At 42.1% G+C, this 24343-nt stretch overlaps 1 protein-coding gene across 1 annotated transcript in view; it reads left to right on the forward strand.

Moving 5' to 3' along the window:
* LOC311064343 (tyrosine-protein phosphatase non-receptor type 4-like) overlaps positions 1–24343 on the forward strand; it is a gene marked incomplete at its 3' end in the record, with an annotated part of 77027 nt that overhangs the window by 29065 nt on the left and 23619 nt on the right. Inside the window, exon 2 of the mRNA XM_084084175.1 lies at positions 17880–18034. Coding sequence (XP_083940301.1) covers positions 17897–18034 — 138 coding nt within the window. The 5' untranslated portion in view covers positions 17880–17896. The remainder of the gene's footprint in view (positions 1–17879; positions 18035–24343) is intronic.

The raw sequence follows: 24343 nt of genomic DNA on the forward strand, positions 1-24343 counted from the left end.
TTTTTTTGATTCATGGAATAATTGATTTTGAAAAAATATATATATCGAGTCAATGCAAAATGTATAAATCATCTAATCCATATCGATTAGTCTAATTAACCACTTAAGCCCTATTTGTTACTTCAGTGTCACAAATCATTATCACAATTATTTTGTATTAAAATCGATTATGTTTTATACTTAATCGCATCAATTATTTTGAGTAACTGGAATAACTCCCTACAGGCGTGCAAAGTTACAGTACAGCATGAGAAGAAAAGTAAAGAGGAAAGGATTAAGAGAGAGGTTAAGAAGCCTAATATTCCAATGTTCAATGCCAAAAACACAATTAAATCTTTAATCTCAATTATTTGTATGACAAATCATCGTCAACTTAAATTTCGTAATCGTGACAGCCCTGTGTGTGTGTGTGTGTGTGTGTGTGTGTGTCAGACCGACTGTCAGACACAAAGGGGCGGAGAGATGAGCTGAATAATGAGATGTTGCATCTTGATCTCTCTGTCTGGTCTGAAGATGAGTGCAGGTCTCCAGACTGAGCTGTTTGAGATGTCTGTGTTTTTACATGCTCTGTCAGGTTTTAGCATTCCTTTAGCATTCTTGAACGCATACAGATATCTATATGCAGTATAAACTCCTCACAAAAAGTTTGGAAACATAACTTCGGTCAATTATTTCTCCCCTTCAATAATTCCAATTGGTATTGTATTTTATATCATTTTTATCGTTGATTAGTCACCTTTACAACGAAGTATAACTTGTTAGGATCGTGAAATGGAGGAATGAGCAACACGGCTAAACGTGTGGGTATTACCCCCCAGAAATTTGCCAAAATCCCACAATATTCTTCTATATATGTTTTATTATGTATTTGTTTATTTATATAGTGTGTGTAATTAGATCGCTCTCTGAGAGATTGAATTGCTGTTACTTGTTGCTGATGATTGTGATTTGCATAATGGTCTTGCCAAGGAGTGACGGGCTGTGCGGAGGGTGAATGAGACAGATCACAAATTACAAACACAAAACATTTACCCAGATCTTTTCATGTTTTGTGTGTGTTCGTAGGGCTAGGGGTGTACGCAATCTTAAAGCAGGTACTGTACACACACTACACAATTTCCCCATGGGTTTTCAGACTTAACCTTAATTTACATATCCTATACAAAACACGGTCAGTTGTACTTAAATCACAGTGCATGTCTGTGACATCAATCATTGAGTGTAACCCAAACCCTCCCCAACCTCAGTCATAGCCCAGTTGACAAAATGAAACCGGTTAGATTTTCTTGCCAGTCCTACGGGTGGGCTCTCGTGTCCTCTTGAGTCAACAGCCAATGAGTTCTCAATTCTCAATGAAAACAGTCAACCTATATTGTCCATGACCCAACAAATGTGGTCTGTTCCACGTTTTTAGGGGGCATTGCACAATGGAGGGCACACGCTTCAACAAAGGCAAAAAGTAATTGCTTGTTCTCCATTTTATTGTTGTTTACTTAAGCGGTGCTCCTCTTATTCCAGTGTGCTTCACATTGATTGGCTACCAAAATGACGTGACCTCATGCCTCTCGCGGCTCAATATGAGGTGTGTGAAATGCGGTGGAAAGTCACGACGGAAATGATTCCTAGTCTATGCGTATTTACCTAGTTAGACTGCCTTTAGGAAAAGGGAGATTCAGAAACTGCAGCCCTTAATTGTTAAATTTGTTCTCTTGACCCCAATGAGCAACAGCCCTGTTGGAGAGCCTCACTTGTACCATAACCGTGTTTAGAACAAGCCAAAGTAGTGTGTGGGACCCATTTTGGGTTGCTACCAATCATTTAAGAGACCTAAATGTAGGCTGTTTGATGTGTAACTAGCTTTGACTATTCGCTTGCTTATTGATTGACCTTGTGTTTTTCCATTGGACTGTTATTTTTTTACTTGAAATTTTTGAGGGGAAATGGCATACCAAAAAAATTTGGCAGAAGAAGTTGAGAAATAAATAAAGACATCATGAAGTTATTATGTTACAGTTCACAACTGTACCGTAACTGAAATGTCACAAGAACATAGTATCAAATTAACAAGCTAAAACAAATGCAAGGTTATGTTTGATGTGGAACTTAAGTCACTTACACACATGCACTGTACTATGGAAGTTCAGTAGTATATATTCCAGCTCAGTACAGACTTAATGCTGGCAAGACCCTTGACTTAAGTCTGGGTAATGTCCGATCTGACTCTAACCTTGTCCGCTGAATTTACATTTAGCGATGACCCTTCTATTGTAGAGGAAAGAAGAGCCTCCACTCCTCCCGAGGTGTTTGGAGAGAGATTATTGTCTCTTTTCATATTCCATCCTGATTGGTGAATTCCGAAAATTGATGGCCCACAATAACCTACCAGACCTGGTCCACTTTTTCTAGTTCATTCTGCTTTTTATTAGCGTTTTAGTTGGAAATATTCACCGATCAAACTTCCATGATCAATGGCTCATAAGCGAAACAAAACAAAAAAGGTCTCTTTAGTAGCTACATCTGCGCAGTGTTCACTTGTCTGTAGAGATACCAATGTTATTTTTTCAGCTCGGAGGACAGCTCATTTAGTTGAAAAATACGTTGTAGCTTGTTTTCTACGTTAGGCCCACTATGGTAGGAAAGATGTTTCATTTGTGTTTTGCATGGGTGCTTCAAAGGGAGACCGCATGTCAAGCAATTCAATGTATCTGTCATGTTCTGTGGAAGGAAAAAAAAAAGATCGCATTTGATCTTCGCATCTCCCTCAGGCTACGCCTGTGTTATATTTAAGTGGGAGTACCTAATTAGTGCGTCTACTACACCCAGACTCCGCCCCTCAACAGGCTATTTACCTTCATATGTGAACGCATCTGATACGGACATTCTCCTGTTACATGCTACATGTGTGAAAGGCCAACACCTGGCCCTGTAAATGTAGGCTAACCGAATAGGAAACTGGCTTACAGAGTAACCGGTATTGTACAACCTGAGAACCCAATAATGTCTACAGCTTCGGGATAGTTTTATCTTTTACCAAGGACTGGTAATCGTTGACACTTTAGGCAAACTGTAAATACAGACCTCCTTCCCTGTTGTGTCAGAGATGTGATCGTTCTGAATTCAGGACACTTCAGGCTTTATCAGTGGACATCCCTGTTCTCCTGCATTATTTCCCCCCAACAAACTTCTGATTGGTGGTTCCTGTGTTATCCTGATTTCATCCCAATTGTGGTGGACCATTGTCATTTCTATAAGACAAGTCCAAAGCAGACACAGCCTCCACTGGTGTTGTGTTGCCGAGTACAGAGTTTTTGCCGTTTCGCTCTGACTAACAAGCTGTTTGATCATCAGTGGTAGAAAGACCTTGGGGTCCTTTTATCAGGGCTATGTGCCATTTGTAGCACATCTTTGTGTTGCATTTAGAACACAACTTGTTATCTTTCACAGTGTTAATTTGGTGCTGTGTCAGCATGTTATTATTTCATCCTAGGGGGGCTCAAACTGAACAGAGACACCGTAGCCGTAGACCAGCTTAAACAAGACTTCAACCTCTGGTTTGAGGGTGGCAAGTGTTAATGTTTATTAGCAAGCAAGTGATGGTTTTGCAAGTTTAACACAGCAGCAAAATCGATACAACTGGTACTAAAGGACTTAGAAGGTTGTCTTAATGAAAAGGGACAGCGCACCACAAGATCACTGGCTTTGATTGTATTTTATTTTGCCAACTTGGAAGACTGTCTACAGTTTGTGGTTCTCCAAATAAATGAGAAGAGCTGTTGCCGGTTACTGTAGATATAGACTAGCTTGCATTAGTCAAACTTGTATGTTTTTTTACACCAGGCATTGTGGGCAGTGTTTAAATTTCCGTTTTGTGATGTACATGAGGTAATTTAAACCTTCAGCCATGGCAAAAAGATGGCATGTTTTTACTAGAGTTATCTAGTGGCTACCTGTGGCTATCTTCAACGGCAACAGGTTTTGGTTACAATGAATCTGTTAATGACAATGAACGATAATAATTGTTCATTCAATTTGATCTTGACGCATCTCATTTTTCTATATACTGTACTATATACTATAGTACACTATACTCTCTGCAAATGATGGGCCCTATCTTGCATGCAGCCTTACCCCTTATTATGCCTTTTGAAAAACATTAGTTGTTCTCCATCAAAATGTTGTGGGCTTGTAGATCGGCTATTTGAATTATTTGAAAATGTTTTGCAAAAAATTTAGGCATAATGGGTAAGACAGGGCCTATGTCAACTTTTTCATCAGTTGCAAGAAGTCGGATACATACTATCATGTTAAAGGCGTTGTCTGTCACCAGGATTACATCGTTATCTGTTAGCTGCCATACTTCCATGACATTGATTAGACCATAGCTCCACCTGATAAGCGAACCCATGTGACAGTGATGAATGGCTCTCGTTAACGTAATGTGCTGTTATTGTTGCATACGAGACCATTGTAGCAGGACTCCAGGAGTCACATGTAATGGCTACGCTACTAGGGCTGGGATCCGGAACTGCAGGAACCGGATCTAACATTGAGGAACCGGAATCGGTTCCATCACATTTGGAACCGTTTTCCAGAACCTTTTTAATCACACTGTCAGAGCTGCTATGTGGACGTTTTAAATTTCAAGGACCACCATAACTCTGAGAGTGAACAAATGGACCTGTAAGGGACCATTTGGAACCCCCTATAGGAATCATTAAAGGGAACTGTTAAGGAATCGGACCGTTAATCCATTAAGACCTGAGGCCGATTCTACCAATGTCTTCTAGATCCTAACAGTTTTTTAAAACACTTAATATCAGTGGTTCTCAAACTTTTTCATGTCAAGGACCCCCCAAATTATGTATTTGGCCACAGACCCCCATCTCAAAATATGTAGTTCAAGGGACTTGAGTTACAAATGTTCGCTTAAAAAATAATAATATATATATATATATATATATATATATTCAAAAATAGCAGATTGAGCGTGTTCCCGGTCTTAATGGGTTTAGAGGGAATTGTTAAGATAAATACTAAAGGATCCCAACCCTACCACTACTACTACTAACTTTACTCATTGACTCCATTGTCTGGGCTTTGGTGTATCTGTACAGTGCAGGTATGGTCGTTTCTGTGAACTGACTTTGTGATTGATTGCAGCTTACATGCCTTGTCTCGATTATGACTTGACGTGTTTGTGTAAGAGGTCGTGTTCATTTACAACGGCACGATGACGTCGTCAAAGGCACTGATGGCACCTCGCCGCTCTCCTGGAGCACCGAGTGCCGCGGTATGAGCTTGTAGATATGCTATTTTTCTTTTGTTGAAAAATCGTGAAAATGTGTGCAAATCTTTAAATATATATTTTTTTCAAAGCGAACATTTGTAAAATATTTAGTTCCAGGGACCCTCCCAGAAGCAAAGATTTGAGTTACAAATGATTGCTTAAAAAATATATATATTGAAAGATTTGCACAAATTTCCCAGATTTTTCAAAAAATAGCAGATCTACAAGCTCATAGCTATGAGCTTGCAGATCTGCTATTTATGAATAGCCAAAAGAAATCATAAAAATTACACAGATGCGTCCCCGGATTGAATGGGTTAAAAAGAACTACAAGAATTGGGAAATGGAAGATTTAGTCATTGCCTTCTTTTGGCCCAAAGTGTGTTCCCCAGTTTCCAGCTCCTCGCTTCCTGAACACTTCCTGTTTTTATATATTTATGAATATATGCACATTAGGCGTGGTGTTATGGAGAATAACAGGCCATAGTGTGGTTTAGGGAACTGAGAGCTGCCTCTGATGTGACTGATCTATACATCCAGTCATCCAGGCGGGACTCAGGCCCTTCACTGATATGCTCCTAGAGGTGGGTGTTAGGGCTGTGAATCTTCTGCTATCTCACGATTCGATTCCGATTCTTGGGGTCACGATTCCGATTTTTTTCCGATGTTTTTTCAAAGCAAATGATTCTCGATTCAAAAACGTTTTTTTTTTATTCAAAATCGATTTTTTTTAATTATGAGGTATTTTTACTTTACTGGAGTATTTCAAATTTTCTGTACTTTTACTTCTACTCCACTACATCTCAGAGGCAAACATTGTACTTTTACTCCACTACAATTATTTGAAAACTTTATAGTTACTAGTTACTTTGTAGATTTTGATTATTATTGTTATTATTGTATACATGAAAATAGCACATCTACGAGCTCGCAATGCATCGCATCACGCATTGCGAGCTTGTAGATCTGCTATTTTCAAAAGATTTGATACATTTGAAAACGTAATGAGTGCTTTTACTTTTGATACTTTAAGTAGATTTTACATTTAATACTTTTAAACTTTTAATCAAGTACATTTTGAATTCTGGACTATTACTTGTAACAGAGTATTTCTACCTTGCAGTGTTGATACTTATACTTGAGTAAAACATTTGAGTACTTTTTCCACCACTGTCTGACTCTCTCTGACACACAGGGTGTATGTACAGGCTGCTAGTGCAAGAGACGGCTACAGTCCGAGTTATACTTAGTTGCGTCTATTTTACGAACGCCGAAAATAGCCGATTTCCAAGCTCAGCTGGTAGATCGGCTATTGTCAAATGTGCTATTCCGTATATATCAGGCCTGTCGCTTCCATACTTACCTGCTTGCTGATGCTGCTGCTGCTACAGCAGCAATGCTCCCCTTGAAGAGGAATTGTTTGGCAGTGCTGGGCTCTACCCAGGCTGTTTGGAAGAGTAATTCAGTAGCCGCCCTTATGCAGACCCTGCGAAATAAAGCAGGTCAACCCCTCTGGTCAGAATGCTGGGTCAGACAGCAGTGTTGTTCCAGAGACAGGGAGAGGTTCAGTGTCTTGTTCAAGGGCGCTCTTGACACAGACTGAAATCTTAGCGTTATCATTATGCTTTTTCTGATTTGACTGTTGAAGTGACATACTGTACACAACAGTTTGGCTACAGTACATGTAAAATAGGCTACCTTAACTGTGGAAGTAGTGAATACTGACATGCCGAGTCATTCCATTCAGTATTCTTTGTAAAAAAACAACAACGAAAGGACCAAAATAAATGTATATTTGAGAAGTCATTATTTTTCCACTCAGTTTCTAACAAAAATGACTTAAGAGAAATTTTACAAAATACCTGTATGCCAAATTATATAATATGAGTGACAGAGATCCATCATGGCCAGTTGGATTAGTCTATTTACTTAGTAATTGGTGCGGTATGGGTTATAGTTTCAATGTGAAATATGTGCTCATGTTTTCTACACATTTAGCACTTTCTTTCTTTCTTTCTTTCTGTAAGCTAAAGGGCCCTAGTTATATTTAGTATCTGTATCAGCAATGACTCAACTGTGGCAATGTAGGGGAAACGGTGCTCCCGTTTGTGTATGACTGAATGACTAACAGTCATTGTACAACTGAATAACATTGGTCTATGTGTGTAGAGATGGAAAAAATAGTACTTTTGTTTTAAGCCATTTTCCACTGATCTATTAGACATACTTCAGTAAGGTGGTGCTTACTGTCATGTTGAAGTTCAAGTTCATGCTGTTGCGATGGAATCATCTATTCTATTCTATTCATGGTTTGAGTGGTCCGAGCCACTAATAATTAGCCTGACACTCAGCCTGAATTTTCATTTCGTTTCACTCCATTATTCAGTCTGAAAGCCCTCACAATGCAGCCGGTTGCTGAGATGGGGGCGTGGCCAAAGTTTTTTTTTTCAAAGACTCTTTGGCGATTGGTTCGTACTGGATTATCCCGATCCCGATTCGTCGATCAGATTTTCAACCGAGGCTGAGACCTCCTATGAGAGCGTCACCATACCAGAATCGCCTGAACATATTTTTTTAATGGCCGTGGCTAGCGATTCACGGGCTGGAGCCAGGCTAACTAATAATGCTTTTGGAAATGGATCTACACGAGTGACAGTGTGAACAACAGAACTTTAGCACGAGCAAGCTAGCCCCCAGTTTACAAGCAGTGCTCTATGGCTTTACCATCAGGCAGGGCCACACATGCAAACATATAGGGCTGTCCCTAAAGGAGGTCAGAGGTCAAACACTGGCCGCATTCCCTAAGAAACAACCTCCTTTATATACCCCCCCTCCCATTCACACACACACACACACACACACACACACACACACACACACACACACACACACACACACACACACACACACACACACACACACACACACACACACACACACACACACACACACACACCCCTCCACCCTGCAGAATAAAAGAACCTTCTGCCTAGTGGTGTGGTTGTTCATTCGGTTGCCCTACATATTAATGGGAGAATACAGCAGTGAGAGAGAGACTGGGAGGGGGATGGTTGGTTAAGTGTGTGTGTGTGTGTGTGTGTGTGTGTGTGTGTGTGTGTGTGTGTGTGTGTGTGTGTGTGTGTGTGTGTGTGTGTGTGTGTGTGTGTGTGTGTGTGTGTGTGTGTGTGTGTGTGTGTGTGTGTGTGTGTGTGTGTGTGTGTGTGTGTGTGTGTGTGGAAGGAGGTAAAGGAAAAAGATGGAGAGTGGACAGAAGGGTGGAGGTGTGATGAAAGGGTGAGAGATCAGGGTTGGTGTGGGAGGAAGAGAGACAGCGATAGAGAGAGAAGCCTTAGTTTTTCCTCCAGGCCCAGAGCTCATTTAGATGTTTCTATGTCTCTACTGTTCATTTGAGCCTCCAAGCTGTCACATACAGGACATGTTGTAGACCTCAGTGTAAGTCGGCAGCAAGCAAGTCCCGTGTGTGTGTGTGTGTGTATGTGACTCATGTGTTGTACAATAATGTGCAACTGTGGCATGAGGTGCTGTCTGATTCAGCTTGCCGTTCTTTGCCAATTAGGTGCCTTAAGCAGCGACCGCTCCCCTGAGAGAGAGAGAAAGAGCTTTACTTTTTCCCCCTTTTTTTCAAACCATTTATTACAAAAGAATCACAGCGCTCACCATCTGCGAACAGACACACGCACTCAAATGCACACACACACACACACACACACACACACACACACACACACACACACACACACACACACACACACACACACACACACACACACACACACACACACACACACTGTATGTAATTGACCACCTGTTTGTTGTGGCCCAGTTTTTGCCTTGTGAACCATTGCAGAGGCTCCATAGAATTCCTCTGGGCTTCCTAACTACTTGCATCTTATCTGGATTGTTGCAAAGGCAACACCGGGGATAGAGGACCCATGCATCCCAGCCCAGCCGGATGTCACAAGATATTATGTGCCTGAGTGGATTAATAAGTGTTGTTGTGTTTTACCTTTGTCTGTCTGAGTGAATGAATGAATGAATGAATGAATGAATGAATGAATTTAAATGTTTGTGTGTCGGGACCCATCCCTTACTGGATTATAAGACACCAAAAACATCAATAAACAATATCACATTCACTTTCTGTGAGTGCATCCTGACAAAATAAATCTTTGTCATTTTTACCTGCAGAATGACTTTGCTAGGATATTTTATATGTGTGTTTTATATGCGTTGTGTGTCAACAATACATTTAGATTTGTGTGTGTGAAGACGGGAAGGGTGCAGGGGCGTCTGTGTTTGTAATAAGCTGAAGTGGACAGGAAGGGGCACGCTGTTTGTAGAAATGCGCATGCACACACACTCGGGAGGTGCACGGAACCTCCAGCGCCGTGCACCTCCAAGATGATTCCATAGTTTAAATTAAAATGTGTTTCGTTTGGTATAACCGTTTCGTTTCTTTTGGTATAATAATCGTTTGGTATGTCCATCTTTATTCTAACTCGTAGCGTGACTAGCGAGACTAAATTAACTGATTCGCATTATGTGGGGAACAAAAACAATGCGATGCCAACCAGAACCCACCACCGGAACAAGATCTTTTATTCCCCCCTTTTTTCTAAACCGGATCACAAGGCTCAGTTTTAGAATGATAAGCAGGCTTTCCTCCGTGGTGGAAAGCCTGGTGACGCGAGGTTAAGCTCCACCCAAAATAACGACAAACTCAACGTTTACGAATGTGTATCGACACTACACAGACATACACACATACTGACACAAAGTCAAGAGCTCTAACACCACAAACACTCAGCAAAATGTATAAACACGTACATACACACACACACACACACACACACACACACACACACACACACACACACACACACACACACACACACACACACACACACACACACACACACACACACACACACACACTCCAGCCTGTTTGTAAGCTCTGCTGACGGGCAGGAAGCAATAATGGTTGCGTGCTTCCGGAGGCTTCTCTCCAGGGAGAGAGGCTGTCTGTCCTGTTGAGCTAAACAGAACAAAACCGAAATGGCACAACAGAAAGACAGAATAGAATAGAGTGGAACTGAATAGAATGGAACAGAGCAGAACAGAATAGAAAGTGCTTAACACAGAAGGATAGAGCACATCACACAAATCACAAGAGTCGCAACATTTCTCTCATTGTCTTTACAATGGTGCACAGAGTTGGAAATAAAAAAGGATAGAGAGGCAATGTAGACATAAACAAAGAAACGTAGACGTGCAGACACAGTCGCTGTGTGTGTTATCTTTGCATGTGACAACATCTGCTTGCTAGTAGCAGGTGAAAGACGCTGTAGACTAGAGCATGTCTGTCATTCCTTCTACGTGGCTTAACATCTACTCTTCATCTCTCCAGTCCCTTCTGTCCATTTCTCAGGCTGACGGCAATGTGGTTGACATGTGCAATGTGTCTAAATGTGACCATTAACTCTCTGCTTCCCAGACTGACAGTGATGTGGTTGGCATGTGCCATGCGTCTGTGTGACCATTCTCTCCGTGATGTGGTTGGCATGGACCATGTGTCTGTGTGCATTGCCTTTCTGTCTTTCTCTCTACACAGAAAATAACGAACAAAAAACACAAGAGTGTAAACATGGACCTTTGTCGGTTCATATTAGAAATTTGAGAAACAGGAAGATAGTAAAGGTTATTTTGGCTGTTCCTCTCGCCTAATGGGACTAGTCTTATGGTTTAGGAGTCATGGTCACACTGTAGGGTGAGGTTAAGGTAAGAGTAGCAGTATGCGGTGGTGAGAGTTGGGGTCAGGAGTGTAAACATGTGTCATCATGCCTCACTAGACGTCTGCTAGTCATCGACCAAGCTGCGGTGTATTTTTAGCCTTGCTAGTGGCAGGGAACTGCATGGCTATGTTGGGCCGTTAGTCAGACAGTTTGACACTTAGCTCCCACACAAGATATCTACAATAAGCTACAGGTTGTATTGACATAGAATTTGCTGTGCACCTTTTCATGCTCCCGGAGCACTTGGAAAATTACGTTATTTTTTTACCCCATGGCCTTTCGTCTAGCGCCATCCTCAGGCCAAAATGTCATCTTTTGTTTTCTTTTTTTAAAAGCATCCCTGGCTAATAAGCCTTATATGCCTTAATACATTGTAATTGCCCTCTATAACTAAAAATAAAAATACCTTAGATATTTTATTTATTTTAGAAATGGTTCATCTTTTGGGACAATGCCTGTCGCAAGTTGATGATGTCATTTGTCCATGTGTGGTCCAGCCCTATGGAATTTATGGAATGCATGTTCAAATAAAAAACAACTTAAAACTTCCTATCCTACGGTTAATATGATCATGAAATATATATTTTAAATATGTTTTATTTACACATGCATTCCATAAATTCCATAGGAATGGACCACACATGGACAAAGAAATTACATCATCAACTTGCGACAGGCATTGTCCCTCTTGAGTAAAAGATTAACAGTTTCTAAAATAAATAAAATATTTTAGGTGCTTTTAATTTTAGTTATAGAGGCATTATATTATAATGTATTAAGGCATATAAGGCCGTACCGTATCGATATGGTAGCCTCTGTATCGATACGATTATCGGTAAGGAATGTGATACGATTATTGCCGTATCGATGACTTGAACCCACCCCTAGTTTAGGCTCTTCTGACAAGCATATTTTAACAGATAAGCTAGCTAGTCAACAGAAGGCTTTTTCCAACAGTGGTCTTTGAAGAATTGATGTGGAAATCCTGGTGTGTGTGTGTGTGTGTGTGTGTGTGTGTGTGTGTGTGTGTGTGTGTGTGTGTGTGTGTGTGTGTGTGTGTGTGTGTGTGTGTGTGTGTGTGTGTGTGTGTGTGTGTGTGTGTGTGTGTGTGTGTGTGTGTGTGTGTGTGTGTGTGTGTGTGTACAGTGCTCTGGCAGTTGCTACAATTGTGTACACACGCTCAAATTCTGGCTGTGAGGGAGATTGTGTGAAAGACCTTTTTGTTCCTTCTTTTTTTTAAAGGGTTGCCCACCTCAGCTCAAATAGAGGCTTAAGGAAAGTGCAGACAATGACATTTTTGTGATAGTTGTGATGAGCATGCCAGCGGTGGGCCCCTGTGTGTGTGTGTGTGTGTGTGTGTGTGTGTGTGTGTGTGTGTGTGAGAGGGTGTGTGTGCGTGCATGCATGCGTGTGTTTTTAAGCGCAGATGTGAACGATTGATCTGATCGCTGTGGGACCTCAAAGGGCCACTTCAAGCATGAAGAGAAGCGCGCACACACACACACACACACACACACACACACACACACACACACACACACACACACACACACACACACACACACACACACTCTCAGTGCATTCACCATCTGCCAGTGGCCGTAGGAGTTTGTGATGATGTGTAATGACAAGTCGCTGGGACATGCAGAGACATCCATATGCACACACACATGGCTTGTCCACTGAGATACGTATGCTGTACACCTTGTGTTCATTCTCACTTCTATGCATATGTGTGTGTACTCACTCTACTGTACACACATCATGCATGTACGTACGCAGCATACAGAGCCAAACATGTAAACACAGCAACAGAGGAGAAGATCCGAGCCCTCAAAAAAATAACAGTGGAGTGGGCATAAAATCATAGCCTCGCGTAGGCAGACTATATCACTGCGTGGATATGAGTCTGGTGCCTCTATGAGGACGTTTTTTTTTCCAAGTAGGCGTGATCAAAACATTGGCTCTGGACGCAATTGGTTAGACCTACAACGAACTACCAATCACAGTTTCCCATATTTCAATACTGGGCCCTGATTGGTCACCCCAGACTTCTGGAGCAGGAAATGCATTCACAACGGAGCGGTGCCAGACCCAAATCGCAGAGGGCAATTTTTTTTTTGCACTGGCAGATTCGTCTGGTCCCAGGCTAATAAAATCAAGGTACTTTAATCATGTCTAAAAATTGCTTGCCCTGATGAAGACCAGTTATGGTCGAAACATGTTGGCTTTTAACATTTTGTAGACATGAGTTATGTACCTTGATTTTACGCCCCCTCTCCTCTGTCATTTTTTGAGTGCTCGGATCTGTTCCTCTTTTTCAAGTTTTGGTTCCTGTTGATCCTAGAAGCACCAAATCTCGTTTTTAGCCGCGAGCTGAAAGCGCTGCGGCTCTACAGACAGCCTCAGACATCGTCACTCGCGACACGACATGTTTTCGACATGTTTTCGGGACACCTATTTGTCTATTGGCTGTCCTGGCTGTCCTTCACTACTTTACAGCCAATGGGGAGACACTACTTTAAAGCCCATGGACGGCCCATGGACGGCCAATGGACGGCCCATGGACGGCCAATGGACGGCCCATGGACGGCCGTCATTCACAGCACCCGCCTCCCCTCGCAGCACCCCCCCCCCCCCTCCGTCTCCATCTGTCCCTCTCCCAAGTCCCTCTCTCTCTCTCTCTCTCTCTCACACACACACACACACACACACACACACACACACACACACACGCGCGCGCACGCTCTCTTTCTCTCTCTCTCTCTCTCTCTCTCTCTCTCTCTCTCTCTCTCTCTCTCTCTCTCTCTCTCTCACACACACACACCAGCTCCAGCGAAAAGTTTGTGGTTGCTTTGTTGATGTGTTAGCAACATGCTATGCTAACCGTAATAGTGAGAGGACAGAGTGAGAGGCTGAGAGTCATAAAGTCATTAAGTCATAAAAAGTCGGCCAGCGGAGAATCTTCTAATCATCTGTGACTTACAACAGCCGCAGGGCTTCAGTGTTGATTTAACTCTGAGGAGCAGTGGAAGTACTCAAATGTTTTACTTGAGTAAAAGTATTAATACTGCAATGTAGAAGTACTCTGTTACAAGTAAAAGTCCGCAATTCAAAATTTACATGAGTAAAAGTACAAAAGTGTTGGTATCCAAATGTATTTAAAGTACCAAAAGTAAAAGTACACAAATGTTTGAAAATAGCAGATCTACAAGCTCACAACGTGTCGCGATGCGACACTTTGTGAGCTTGTAGATCAGCTATTTTCAAATAGCCTTGGTATAAAATAGGGCTAAAGTGGTTAATGTATGTTTTATAATGTAATAATTTATATCTGCAAAGTAACTAGTAACTCAAGTTTTCAAATAATTGTAGTGGAGCAAAAGTACAATATTTGCCTCTGAGATGTAGTGGAGTAGAAGTACAAGTACTGAAAACTGGAAATACCACAGTAAAGTGAAAAATACCTCAAAATTGTACTTAAATACAGTACTTGAGTACATGTAGTTACTTTACACCACTGATGACATGCCTGTCTAAGACAAGTCCCAGAGTATTCCTAAAACTGTATATATCTGTAGGCTATTTTTATTTAGTTATTATTGTCCATTTTATTTTCTTGCTTAATATTTTCTTTTCTTCATTATATCAATTATATGTAGAACCATCTGTGGTACAATTTCCAACAACATTTCGCTGCTTGTATCTTTATGAGTCAGTAACAAATAAAGCTTCTTGAATTCTGCACAATCCTAATGTTGTAATTCACTGCAGAAGGACTTGTTTTCTACCACAATAGGTAGCCTAGTCCTATACCGGTTACTTATTTTTATTTTAATGTTAAGACATTTATGCTTGAATGACAGTGATTAGGCCATAACATGTTACAGCACTATACAAAAACAAGACATGACAAAGTCATAATATAGCCGCAAAATGTCATATTGAGGTATGCCATTTTTTGGCAGAGTTCTTCTACATTGCAGTATTGATACTTTAACTTGAGTAGTTGGGGGGGGACACACACACAATACAGCTGCTAATAATATGAATGTCAAATCATATTCAAAAGGACATATATATATATATTTTTTTTTTAATGTTTTTTCAAAAAGGTTTTTTTTTTCATTTGTTTTAAAAATTTCAATTTCTCAACGGCAGATTGGGGCAAAAAAAGCCTGCCGCTCGCGGCTAAATTATGACTTTAGTCATTTCTTGTTTAATTCAACTTTTATCTCTATTGAGCACCTGGTTGACCTCTCTCTCTCTCACTCTATGTAAATACAGCAGATGACAAGGCCATGACCTCTGTGGTATTATGATCTTTTCTAGCACAACTGATCAAAAGAAATCAGGAGAGACTGTTTAGATCACGGCTGCACACACTGCAAATTTGTAAAAAAAAATCAACACTTTGCAGTGCAGATAAACAGAGGCACTGTGGCATTTTATTTATTTATCTCAAGGACATTATTGGGCAGGTCAGTGGACGTTGTCATTGTTTGTGAGTGTGTGTGTATGTAACGCAGTGTTTATCAACCTTTTTGGTGCCAAGGCACACCTGGCATAGCCAAAATATCCCAGGGCACACCTAGAATTTAGCGGCTGGCCCTGGGTGCATCTCTTCTTTGCTGGTGGAGCTCTCATCGTCTTGTAGTAATAATACTGAGTGCCAAAGCATGTACCCTGTGCCCCTTTTATACAGTACCAGGTAGGACAACATATTTGCATTCCTATGGGTGATGGTCGCTACACTGAATGGCCGTATCGATTGACGGACAATCACCGCTATTGTTCTCGAGGGGCTGGGTTCACACTTTCTTCAAACGTCGCGGCACACCTCAGCAGTACTCGCGGCCCAAAATTGGGCCCTTTGCCAGGGTTGATAAACACTGATGTAACGTATGTCTGGCTTTAGGCACCTTGTTAGGTAACTTCTCACTCCGCATTTGACCCCACTGCAGATCTGTATTCTGTATATGTTGTCCCTACTCCCTTCTCTAGGGCTGTCACCATTACACATTTAAGTTGACGATTAATTGTCACTCAAACAATTGCGATTAAGGATTTAATTGTGTGTGTTTGGCATTGAACACTGGAACGTATGAATGCACGTTTTTAATTTCTGTTTGGCTTTCGTAAAAAAAGAAATTGTAAATATGACAAATTATGAAGTATGACAAATTACTGAAGTATATACACAGACATTTTTTTTAAAAGGTATGAACATTTTTCAACATGGAAACGATTATGACGATTATGCTAAATTAACTGCGATCATCTCAAATAATTGCGATTATGTAATAATTGTGACAGGCCTACGCTTTCTCCCTTTTTTATCCTACCTTATTATCTCTTTTATCTATGGAGATGAAGGATACAAAGGCTTTCTGTGGAGGCTTTTTGATGGGATTCAGTCCAAGGCCTTAGGTGTACAGTACATGCGGTTACATGGAGACAAGCCTTCCATGGGGCGCAAGGCAACCATTTATTTGGCCTTGAGCAGGGGCTTAAATAAATGTCATCACAGCAGCACGAGCGCTCTCTGGCTCCACTTAGCCGTACCTTCAAAGCAGTGCCTTTGTCACCTCAGTTTGAGGAGGCGTTGTTTGTTCGAACGGGAGCAGATTCCATTTGCACCACTAGTAATAGTGCAGTGCCTGTTTGTTTCGTGCCCGAATTGAACGCATGCCTATTCTGAACTGGCAGATTGCCTGACTCGTGGTATTGCTATTTAAAGTGTTGTTAGGTGGGGTCCCCAGTTCAAATATGATTTTTGGGGTGTCGCGGCCTGAAAGGTTTGGGAACCTTGGCCTAATAATGCATTGTTTCTCAAAGTGGGGTCCGGGGACCCCCAGGGGTCCTTGGCGGGGTACCCAGAAAAAGTAGTTAATATAGCGTCACAATCATTTTAACCACTTGAACCATATTTTATACTTAAGCTATTCAAAAATAGCAGATATACAAGCTCATAGCGCAGCAATGAGTGCCGCGCTATGAGCTTGTAGATCTGCTATTTGTTTTGTTTTTTTAAGCGAATATTTTTAACTTATCTTTGCTTCTTGGGGGTCCCTGGAACAATATTTTTGAGATGGGCGTCCGCGGCCAAATACATATAATTTTGGGGGTCCTTGACATGAAAAAGTGAATAATAACTGTAATAATGCATATTAAACTGGCAGTCGTTGAAATGAAAAATGTTGAGAATCACTGGTATAGGGATCCTGCTGCCTGCCTATTAGAATTCTTTTCACGTGAGGCAACGAGTCCTCGCTGCTCTCCTGTGCTTGTACAGGCTTGTCTGGCAGTGTGGCAGTGGGCTGGGGAGAGGCAGAGAGAGCGAGAGCAATGTGATGTCACACTGTTCTCTGGTTCTCTCAAGCCAGTCTATCCAAATGTAGGCAGGCTATTGATCCTTGTTTCTAGAGCAGTGGTTCTCAAACTTTTTCGGATAAAGTGGTTCAAATGATTGTGATGCTATGTTAACTACGTTTACTCACAATCATTTTAACCACTTTATCCATTTATATGTTGGCTATTAAAAAATAGCAGATCTGCAAGCTTGTGCAAGCTTGTACATCTGCTATTTTCAGATGGGGGTCTGCAGCCAAATACATTAATTCGGGGGTCCTTGACTTGAAAAAGTTTGAGAACCACTGTGCTACAGTATGCTTTGACAACTACTGTATTTATTACTGCTTAATTGGACAGTGTAAAAGTCATGTGTTCCTAAATTCAAATGCATGTTCTCTCTCTCTCTCTTTGTGGTTGCTGTGCAGACCCTGGTAGGAGCGTGATGAGCGCGCGCTTCCGCTTGCCTGCCGGCAGATCCTACAATGTGCGGGCGACGGAGCTTGAGCGGGACAGGCAGCACACGCAGGTGGTGTGCAACATATTGCTGCTGGACAACACTGTCCAGGCCTTCAAAGTCAGCGTGAGTAACTGTATGTGTGTGTGTGTGTGTGTGTGTGTGTGTGTGCGCGCGCGTACGACCCGTGCGTGTATCTTCAGTGAGAATGTACAAACATTCCTGTGTCATTCCATCCATGTCTTAATCTCTGTGATAACCCAGACATCTTTGACAGCTAATAACACCAGATGTTGTTGTGGTTGATGAAGAGACGTGTCTGTATTAAGGCAGCTACACACTGTACAACTTTTAAAGTCGTCGGGGAGTCCTCAGATTGTTATGCACTTCACACTACACGATTGATCGCCGACAAGGGATATTTCACAGGACAGGACTCATCGCCGAGAGTAGAAGAGTAGAGCCCTGCAACGGCAGAGGGATCCCGCGGGAACCTGCGGGTCCCAACGCAAATCTTACGGGCGTGGGTGGTATTTAAATAGACTACACACCGTCCCGCAATAAACCAGAAATCCATGTGTGGTCATTATTTACTTAGCAAGATATGAATATTATGTCTACATTTAATTAGAGGAGAACATCATTATCTACATGTCCTACTGACATGGCCGAGCACTATTATCGCAGCCGGATCGTCTCACAGAGCCTTTCACACACAGCGAGCAAAACCACGGTGAGCTTGCGTCAGATCGGGGGTTTTGTCGGCGAGCGCCAAAAAAGGTCAGCGAGAGCATAATCGGAGCAAATGTCTTGCAGTCTGTAGTAGCCCTTAGAGATAGCCTGCACCTTTGACTCTAGCCTAGAGGAAGCTTTTATGACCACGGTCATTAAATACCAACCACTTCTACATACCATCTCAGAGCTATAGGTGCAGACTATTTGTTTTTATATTTGGCAGCCTTGGACATACCCACAGACTGGTTGTTGTAGGGTTTCAACGACTTGGGATGCCCAAAAAGGAGGCAAAAAGGCTGGCAAAGTATTGTGCTGTCTCTGCTATAATTGGCAGCTGCCACATATGGCGGAGGCGCTGTTACTTACAGTATACCCATAGAGTACTGAGTGACGTGCTTATTGTATCATGAAGACATATGCCATGATTTTGTGAATGTAACCTTAACTGTACCTTTAATATTTGTCCTTGTATTCTTTCCTTTATGTGGACATGAATACATGTTTTAATCTGTGTGTGTTCCCGAGTAGGCCGGTGCCCAATGTTCTAGTAGGAGGTAATGCAGGATATTAAATAATGATATGTTCACATCAGGTCACTGATCACCACCTGGAGCAGTTGGGGGGTCATCAAATGCACCTTGACAGTACTTTGTGATGTAAAGGTGTGTGTGTGTGTGTGTGTGTGTGTGTGTGTGTGTGTGTGTGTGTGTGTGTGTGTGTGTGTGTGTGTGTGTGTGTGTGTGTGTGTGTGTGTGTGTGTGTGTGTGTGTGTGTGTGTGTGTGTGTGTGTGTGTGTGTGTGTGTGTGTGTGTGTGTTTTCATGGTTGGCTGGCTGGCCATGAGTACATTGTATGTATTTTGTCTAAGAGCAGATAAGATGCTATGATAAGGAGGAGGTTTATCACATTAAATGGATCTTTGTCTCTCTCTTCCATCTGTTTCCCCTCCTCTCCCTCTCTTTTTGTCTGTCTTTCAGTGTGTGTGTGTGTGTGTGTGTGTTAGATGACAGTACGAGAGGGGAACTTCCTCCTGTGACTCTAAAAACCCAATTCCTTTAATCCCCTCTGACACATCACATCCTGTGAGCGTGCGTGTGCGTGTTGTTTGCACATGCTTGAATTCAGTTGTGTGTGTGTGTGCTTGTGCGCGTGTGTGCGCGCGCGTGTGTTGCTTGTGAGCCACCCCTCGTGGTGAAATACTTGACATTCCACAGCTCACAGGAGCCCCCCTGAAAGAAACAGCCCAGTCAAGTACATACACGCATTCAAAACTCTGTGTACCTGTATACACTCTCACAGATGTATACACCAAATTGCCAAAAAATATGCCATATAACTTCAATATACTATGAAATGACTTACAATGACTGATACCAAAATAGGCCATATTGAATAATTTTATTCTCCAAAGTTTTTTTTTTTCAAATGCTGTGTGGAACTGTTCATAATACCCTTTAAAACCAGGAAAGCATCTGTGTCATTTTAGATTTTTGCGTTGGCTATTCAATAAATAGCAGATTTACAAGTTCGCAGCGCGTCACTTGTATATCTGCGATTTTTGGACATTTTAGAAAAATGTTGAATAATTGCGAAACAGTTTGATAACTACTGATTTAGAAGGCAGTTGTAGAATCGGCCTCAGGTCTTCTGCGCCAGATGGAGAGATGGATGTAGACAGAAAGAGTGGGAGGGGGAGGCAGTGTGAGATGGGAGTCCCACGGCGCACCCTCATGTATGATGTATGTGTCCATCCTGTGTGTGTGTCTCGGCCCATGGGCGTGTATCGCCACGAGCCGTAGCGCTTGTAGCTGTTATTAAGGGAATAACAGATCTTTAGCATGGTGAATTAATACATGGTCATTTTACGGCCTAGTGAATTATACACCACAACAATGTGCCCAGCCTCTGCCTGAGGTGAGAGCAGGGGCTGCCACTGTGTGTTTACCTTGCACGCAGTGTTGCCATGTCTGCTTATTATAAGCGACTTTGGGCTTGTTTTTCTGTACAGTCGCTAGTAAATATAGTTTTTTTGGGGCTTGTTTCTAAAGTGTAGTTTCTTATTTGGGCTTGCTTCCTAATGTTGTTTAAACCAGTGGTTCTCATTTGGGTCCAATGTTTGAAAAATATATATATATTTTTTTAACTTTTTCCCCAAGATAAAAAAAAACAACGTCTGAGCTTGTAGATTGGCTATTTTCAAATAGCCGCTGTATATAGGTTTAAAGGTCTCATGTAGCCTAGTCGCTTCTTTTGGGCTCGTTTTCCGAGAACTGGTAGCTTGTTTCTCTCGCAAAACCTGCCAACACTGCTTGCGCAATAATGAGAGAGAAGATGGGACAACGGGTTGCCATGGTAACTGATTGTGCAATGCCATTGGTTCGCCCAGGTTCAAGTTTTATTGTTACCCATAGCAGTCAGTAGACAGTCTGAAATACATGGGTATTACTGTAATTACAATAGTGTAAATACAACTTAAATGAAATCACTATTGAATGCATGGACATACGTGGGCATTACTACAATTAAAAACAGTGTAAATAAAACTTAAAAGGAATCCCTATTAAATGCACAGACACCTCTGACTCTGTCCAGTCTTCGTCCCTAAGCCCATACCCCCCCCCCTCTCTCTCTCCCTCAATCTCTCTCACTCAATCTCTCGCTTTCTTTGTTGCTTTCACCACTCTTCATCTCTCCGTCTGTCTCTTTCTTGCTTCACCTGTCTGCATCATCCTTCGATTCCACCCTGCCCCCCCACCTCGCCATCGTGCCTTCTCACTCGACCATCTCCTATACTTCAGATCTACCCTAACTTCTCTTTCTCTCTCTCCAATCCTTCTTTCTTGCATATTTTCCTTTCACTCGTCTGTGTCACTTTCAGTCCCTCGTCACTCACTTTCACTTCTCCTCTCTCTCTCTCTCTCTCTCTCTCTCTGGTCATTGATCAGCCCCCCCCCACCCCCCCAGCAGCAGCAAGAAGTATCTTCCTGGAAAGACAAGACATCCTTGAAGCAACAGCCCTTCTATTGATCGTCTCTCTGGGTTGGCCGGCTTTGAACCCAGCAGAGGAGAAAAAAAACACAAAACAAAAACATGGGGAGGAGGAGTCACTTACAGCCGTGGGAACCCGGGGTGCGGGGCTGGAGTAGGGTCAGGGTGAGCGAGTGACCGGGGGCCATGGTGAGGTGGATGATGATGGGATGCCACCGTGAGTGGGTGAGGGGGGGGGGGCTGTGTGAAGGTACACGCCCTATTAAAAAAAAAACACGTCCAATTTCCAAATACATATAAATTTAAGGGACGAAAACGTTTGAGAACCTCTGATATAGAAGTCTTAATGGGTTAAACCCTATGGCGTGTCAGCAGATTTAAATTATTGCTCATGGTTCATATACAGTGATGAAACCGCTCTTACTGCCTCGAGGTCACGTGTGTGTGTGTGTGTGTGTGTGTGTGTGTTTGTGTGTGTGTGCAGTGGCTCATCCACCCCTGGTCCTCTATAACTGGGAGATGAAACCAAGGAGCCGGAATGGAGAAATTAGACGCACACTGGTGCAGCTGCTGGTTTTTGGTGACACAGCTTCGTTCTAATTATGTGTGTTTGTGTGTGGGAGTCTGGCTGAGTATTTGTCTGAAAACAATATGGAGAATAGATTAGTTGTGTGTGTGTGTGTGTGTGTGTGTGTGTGTGTGTGTGTGTGTGTGTGTGTGTGTGTGTGTGTGTGTGTGTGTGTGTGTGTGTGTGTGTGTGTGTGTGTGTGTGTGTGTGTGTGAGACTGTGCGAGCGTGTGTGTGTGCGCGTGTGTGTGCGCGTGCCTATGTGTGTGTGTTGCAGCATGGGTGTGTCTGTGGTGGTGCTTATGCTTGCCCCAGCTCCAGAAATAGAGAGGTGCTGCTATGTGGAGATGGGTGTGATGGTGTCATATTGTGGGTGGGTTTAAAGCTTGCAGTATCATACCTCTTACTTTATTTCCCTGTGTGTGTGTGTGTATACCTCTTACTTTATGTGTGTGTGTGTGTGTGTGTGTGTGTGTGTGTGTGTGTGTGTGTGTGTGTGTGTGTGTGTGTGTGTGTGTGTGTGTGTGTGTGTGTGTGTGTGTGTGTGTGTGTGTGTGTGTCCATGTGTGGTGTGGGAAGGACAGTCTAATTATGTGCACTGTTCTATCTTATTATGGTCATTCAGTTTACTGTTCTTATTCGCACGTCAGGTTTCTGTTTGTTTGTGTGGCTGTGTGATTGGGAGAGAGAGAGAGTGTTTCTTTCTCCAACCTGTATTCCTGTCTTGACAAGCTGCCTCACGTCTTGTGAATTTCCATCATTCTTGAACATTGGCACAGCAGCTTCAGTTTTAGGCCCCGGAGGGGACGGGGGGGAGATATTTGTTTTTAAATAACTGTTGAGGAGAACCACTCGTTTGCACTTCCTTCTCGTTGAGATAGATGCTAGGAACTCTTAACACCTATCTTGTTTCCAGCATACGACATCTCCAATTCCATTGACAATTTAACTGTTGTTTGACATAATGTTTGTGGCACTTTCTTCAGCCATTTTTCACTAAACTGTCACATAAACTAGCCGTTATTGATTAATTCCCTTATTCCCTATGACTTAACACAGTGGTTCTTCAAACTGTGGGGACCCCCCCAAATGATGTGCAACATTGTTTTCTCACTCAACAGTTAACAGACCAACATACAATTTAAGTGTATACATGAAATTTGCACATTTCTAAAGCTACAATTTAAGGACTTTTAAGACCTTTTTAATACCCCCTAAAAAGAAAAAAACAAGAAGAACAATAAATAAATATAAAAAATATAAATAAGACCATTACTGCTGCAAAAGAAAGCTGTACTATTAAAAAATGGTTAAATATTGGCCAAATTGTATATTACTTAAAGGGCAAGACCATTTTGGTAGAGGTTTGGGTTGTAGTTTACCTTGACATGATGTAATTCCAAATGTGGACAAGAAATCACCAATTATCAATAATTGCTCCATTGATTAGAAATTGAGAATTCAAAATATGCTCTTCATTGACTGACAAAAAATGTTAACATCTTGTTGATTTTGCTATTTTTATTAAGAAGAAAACCCGGACTGGATCCATGGATCCAGATCAGATCTGCAAATGGTAAAATCAGCAGGAAGTTGACATTTTTATTAAAAAAATAAACAGTACCATTTTTTCAAAGAGAACCAGGTGACACGCCGCCCGCTTCTACCCAGACAAGGCACCCCAATCCTGGGTACGGGGCTGGGTGGAGGGGACCCCCCAGTCGGCCCTCCACGCACCTGCGGGAAAATTCCTTGAGGCAGGAAGGCAGAAGCCGTGCTCCCGGAGGACCCTGGACACTTAGCACGATTTTTTATTTTTCAAAAAGAACCAGGACAGGACAGGGCACCCCAATCCTGGGTACGGGGCTGGGTGGAGGGGACCCCCTCCGCAGGGACCAAAATTGGGTTTGGTGATGTTCTATTGTCTGAATCAGCTTTGTTTGTGTTCGTTACTTGCTAAAAGAGTGACTTCAAGAGCTGTTTTACTGTACGATGCAAGTCAATGAGGAGCATATTTTGAATTATCAATTTCTAATCAATTGAGCAAATATTTTTGATTTCTTAATTTTCTTGTCCACCTTTACATCATGGCAACCCAAACCTCTACCAAAGTGGTCTTATCCTTTAAGAATGAGGCAGAAATTGT

This window comes from Gymnoscopelus microlampas (assembly GCF_963454915.1).
Source record: "Gymnoscopelus microlampas genome assembly, chromosome: 17".
NCBI lineage: Eukaryota > Metazoa > Chordata > Actinopteri > Myctophiformes > Myctophidae > Gymnoscopelus > Gymnoscopelus microlampas.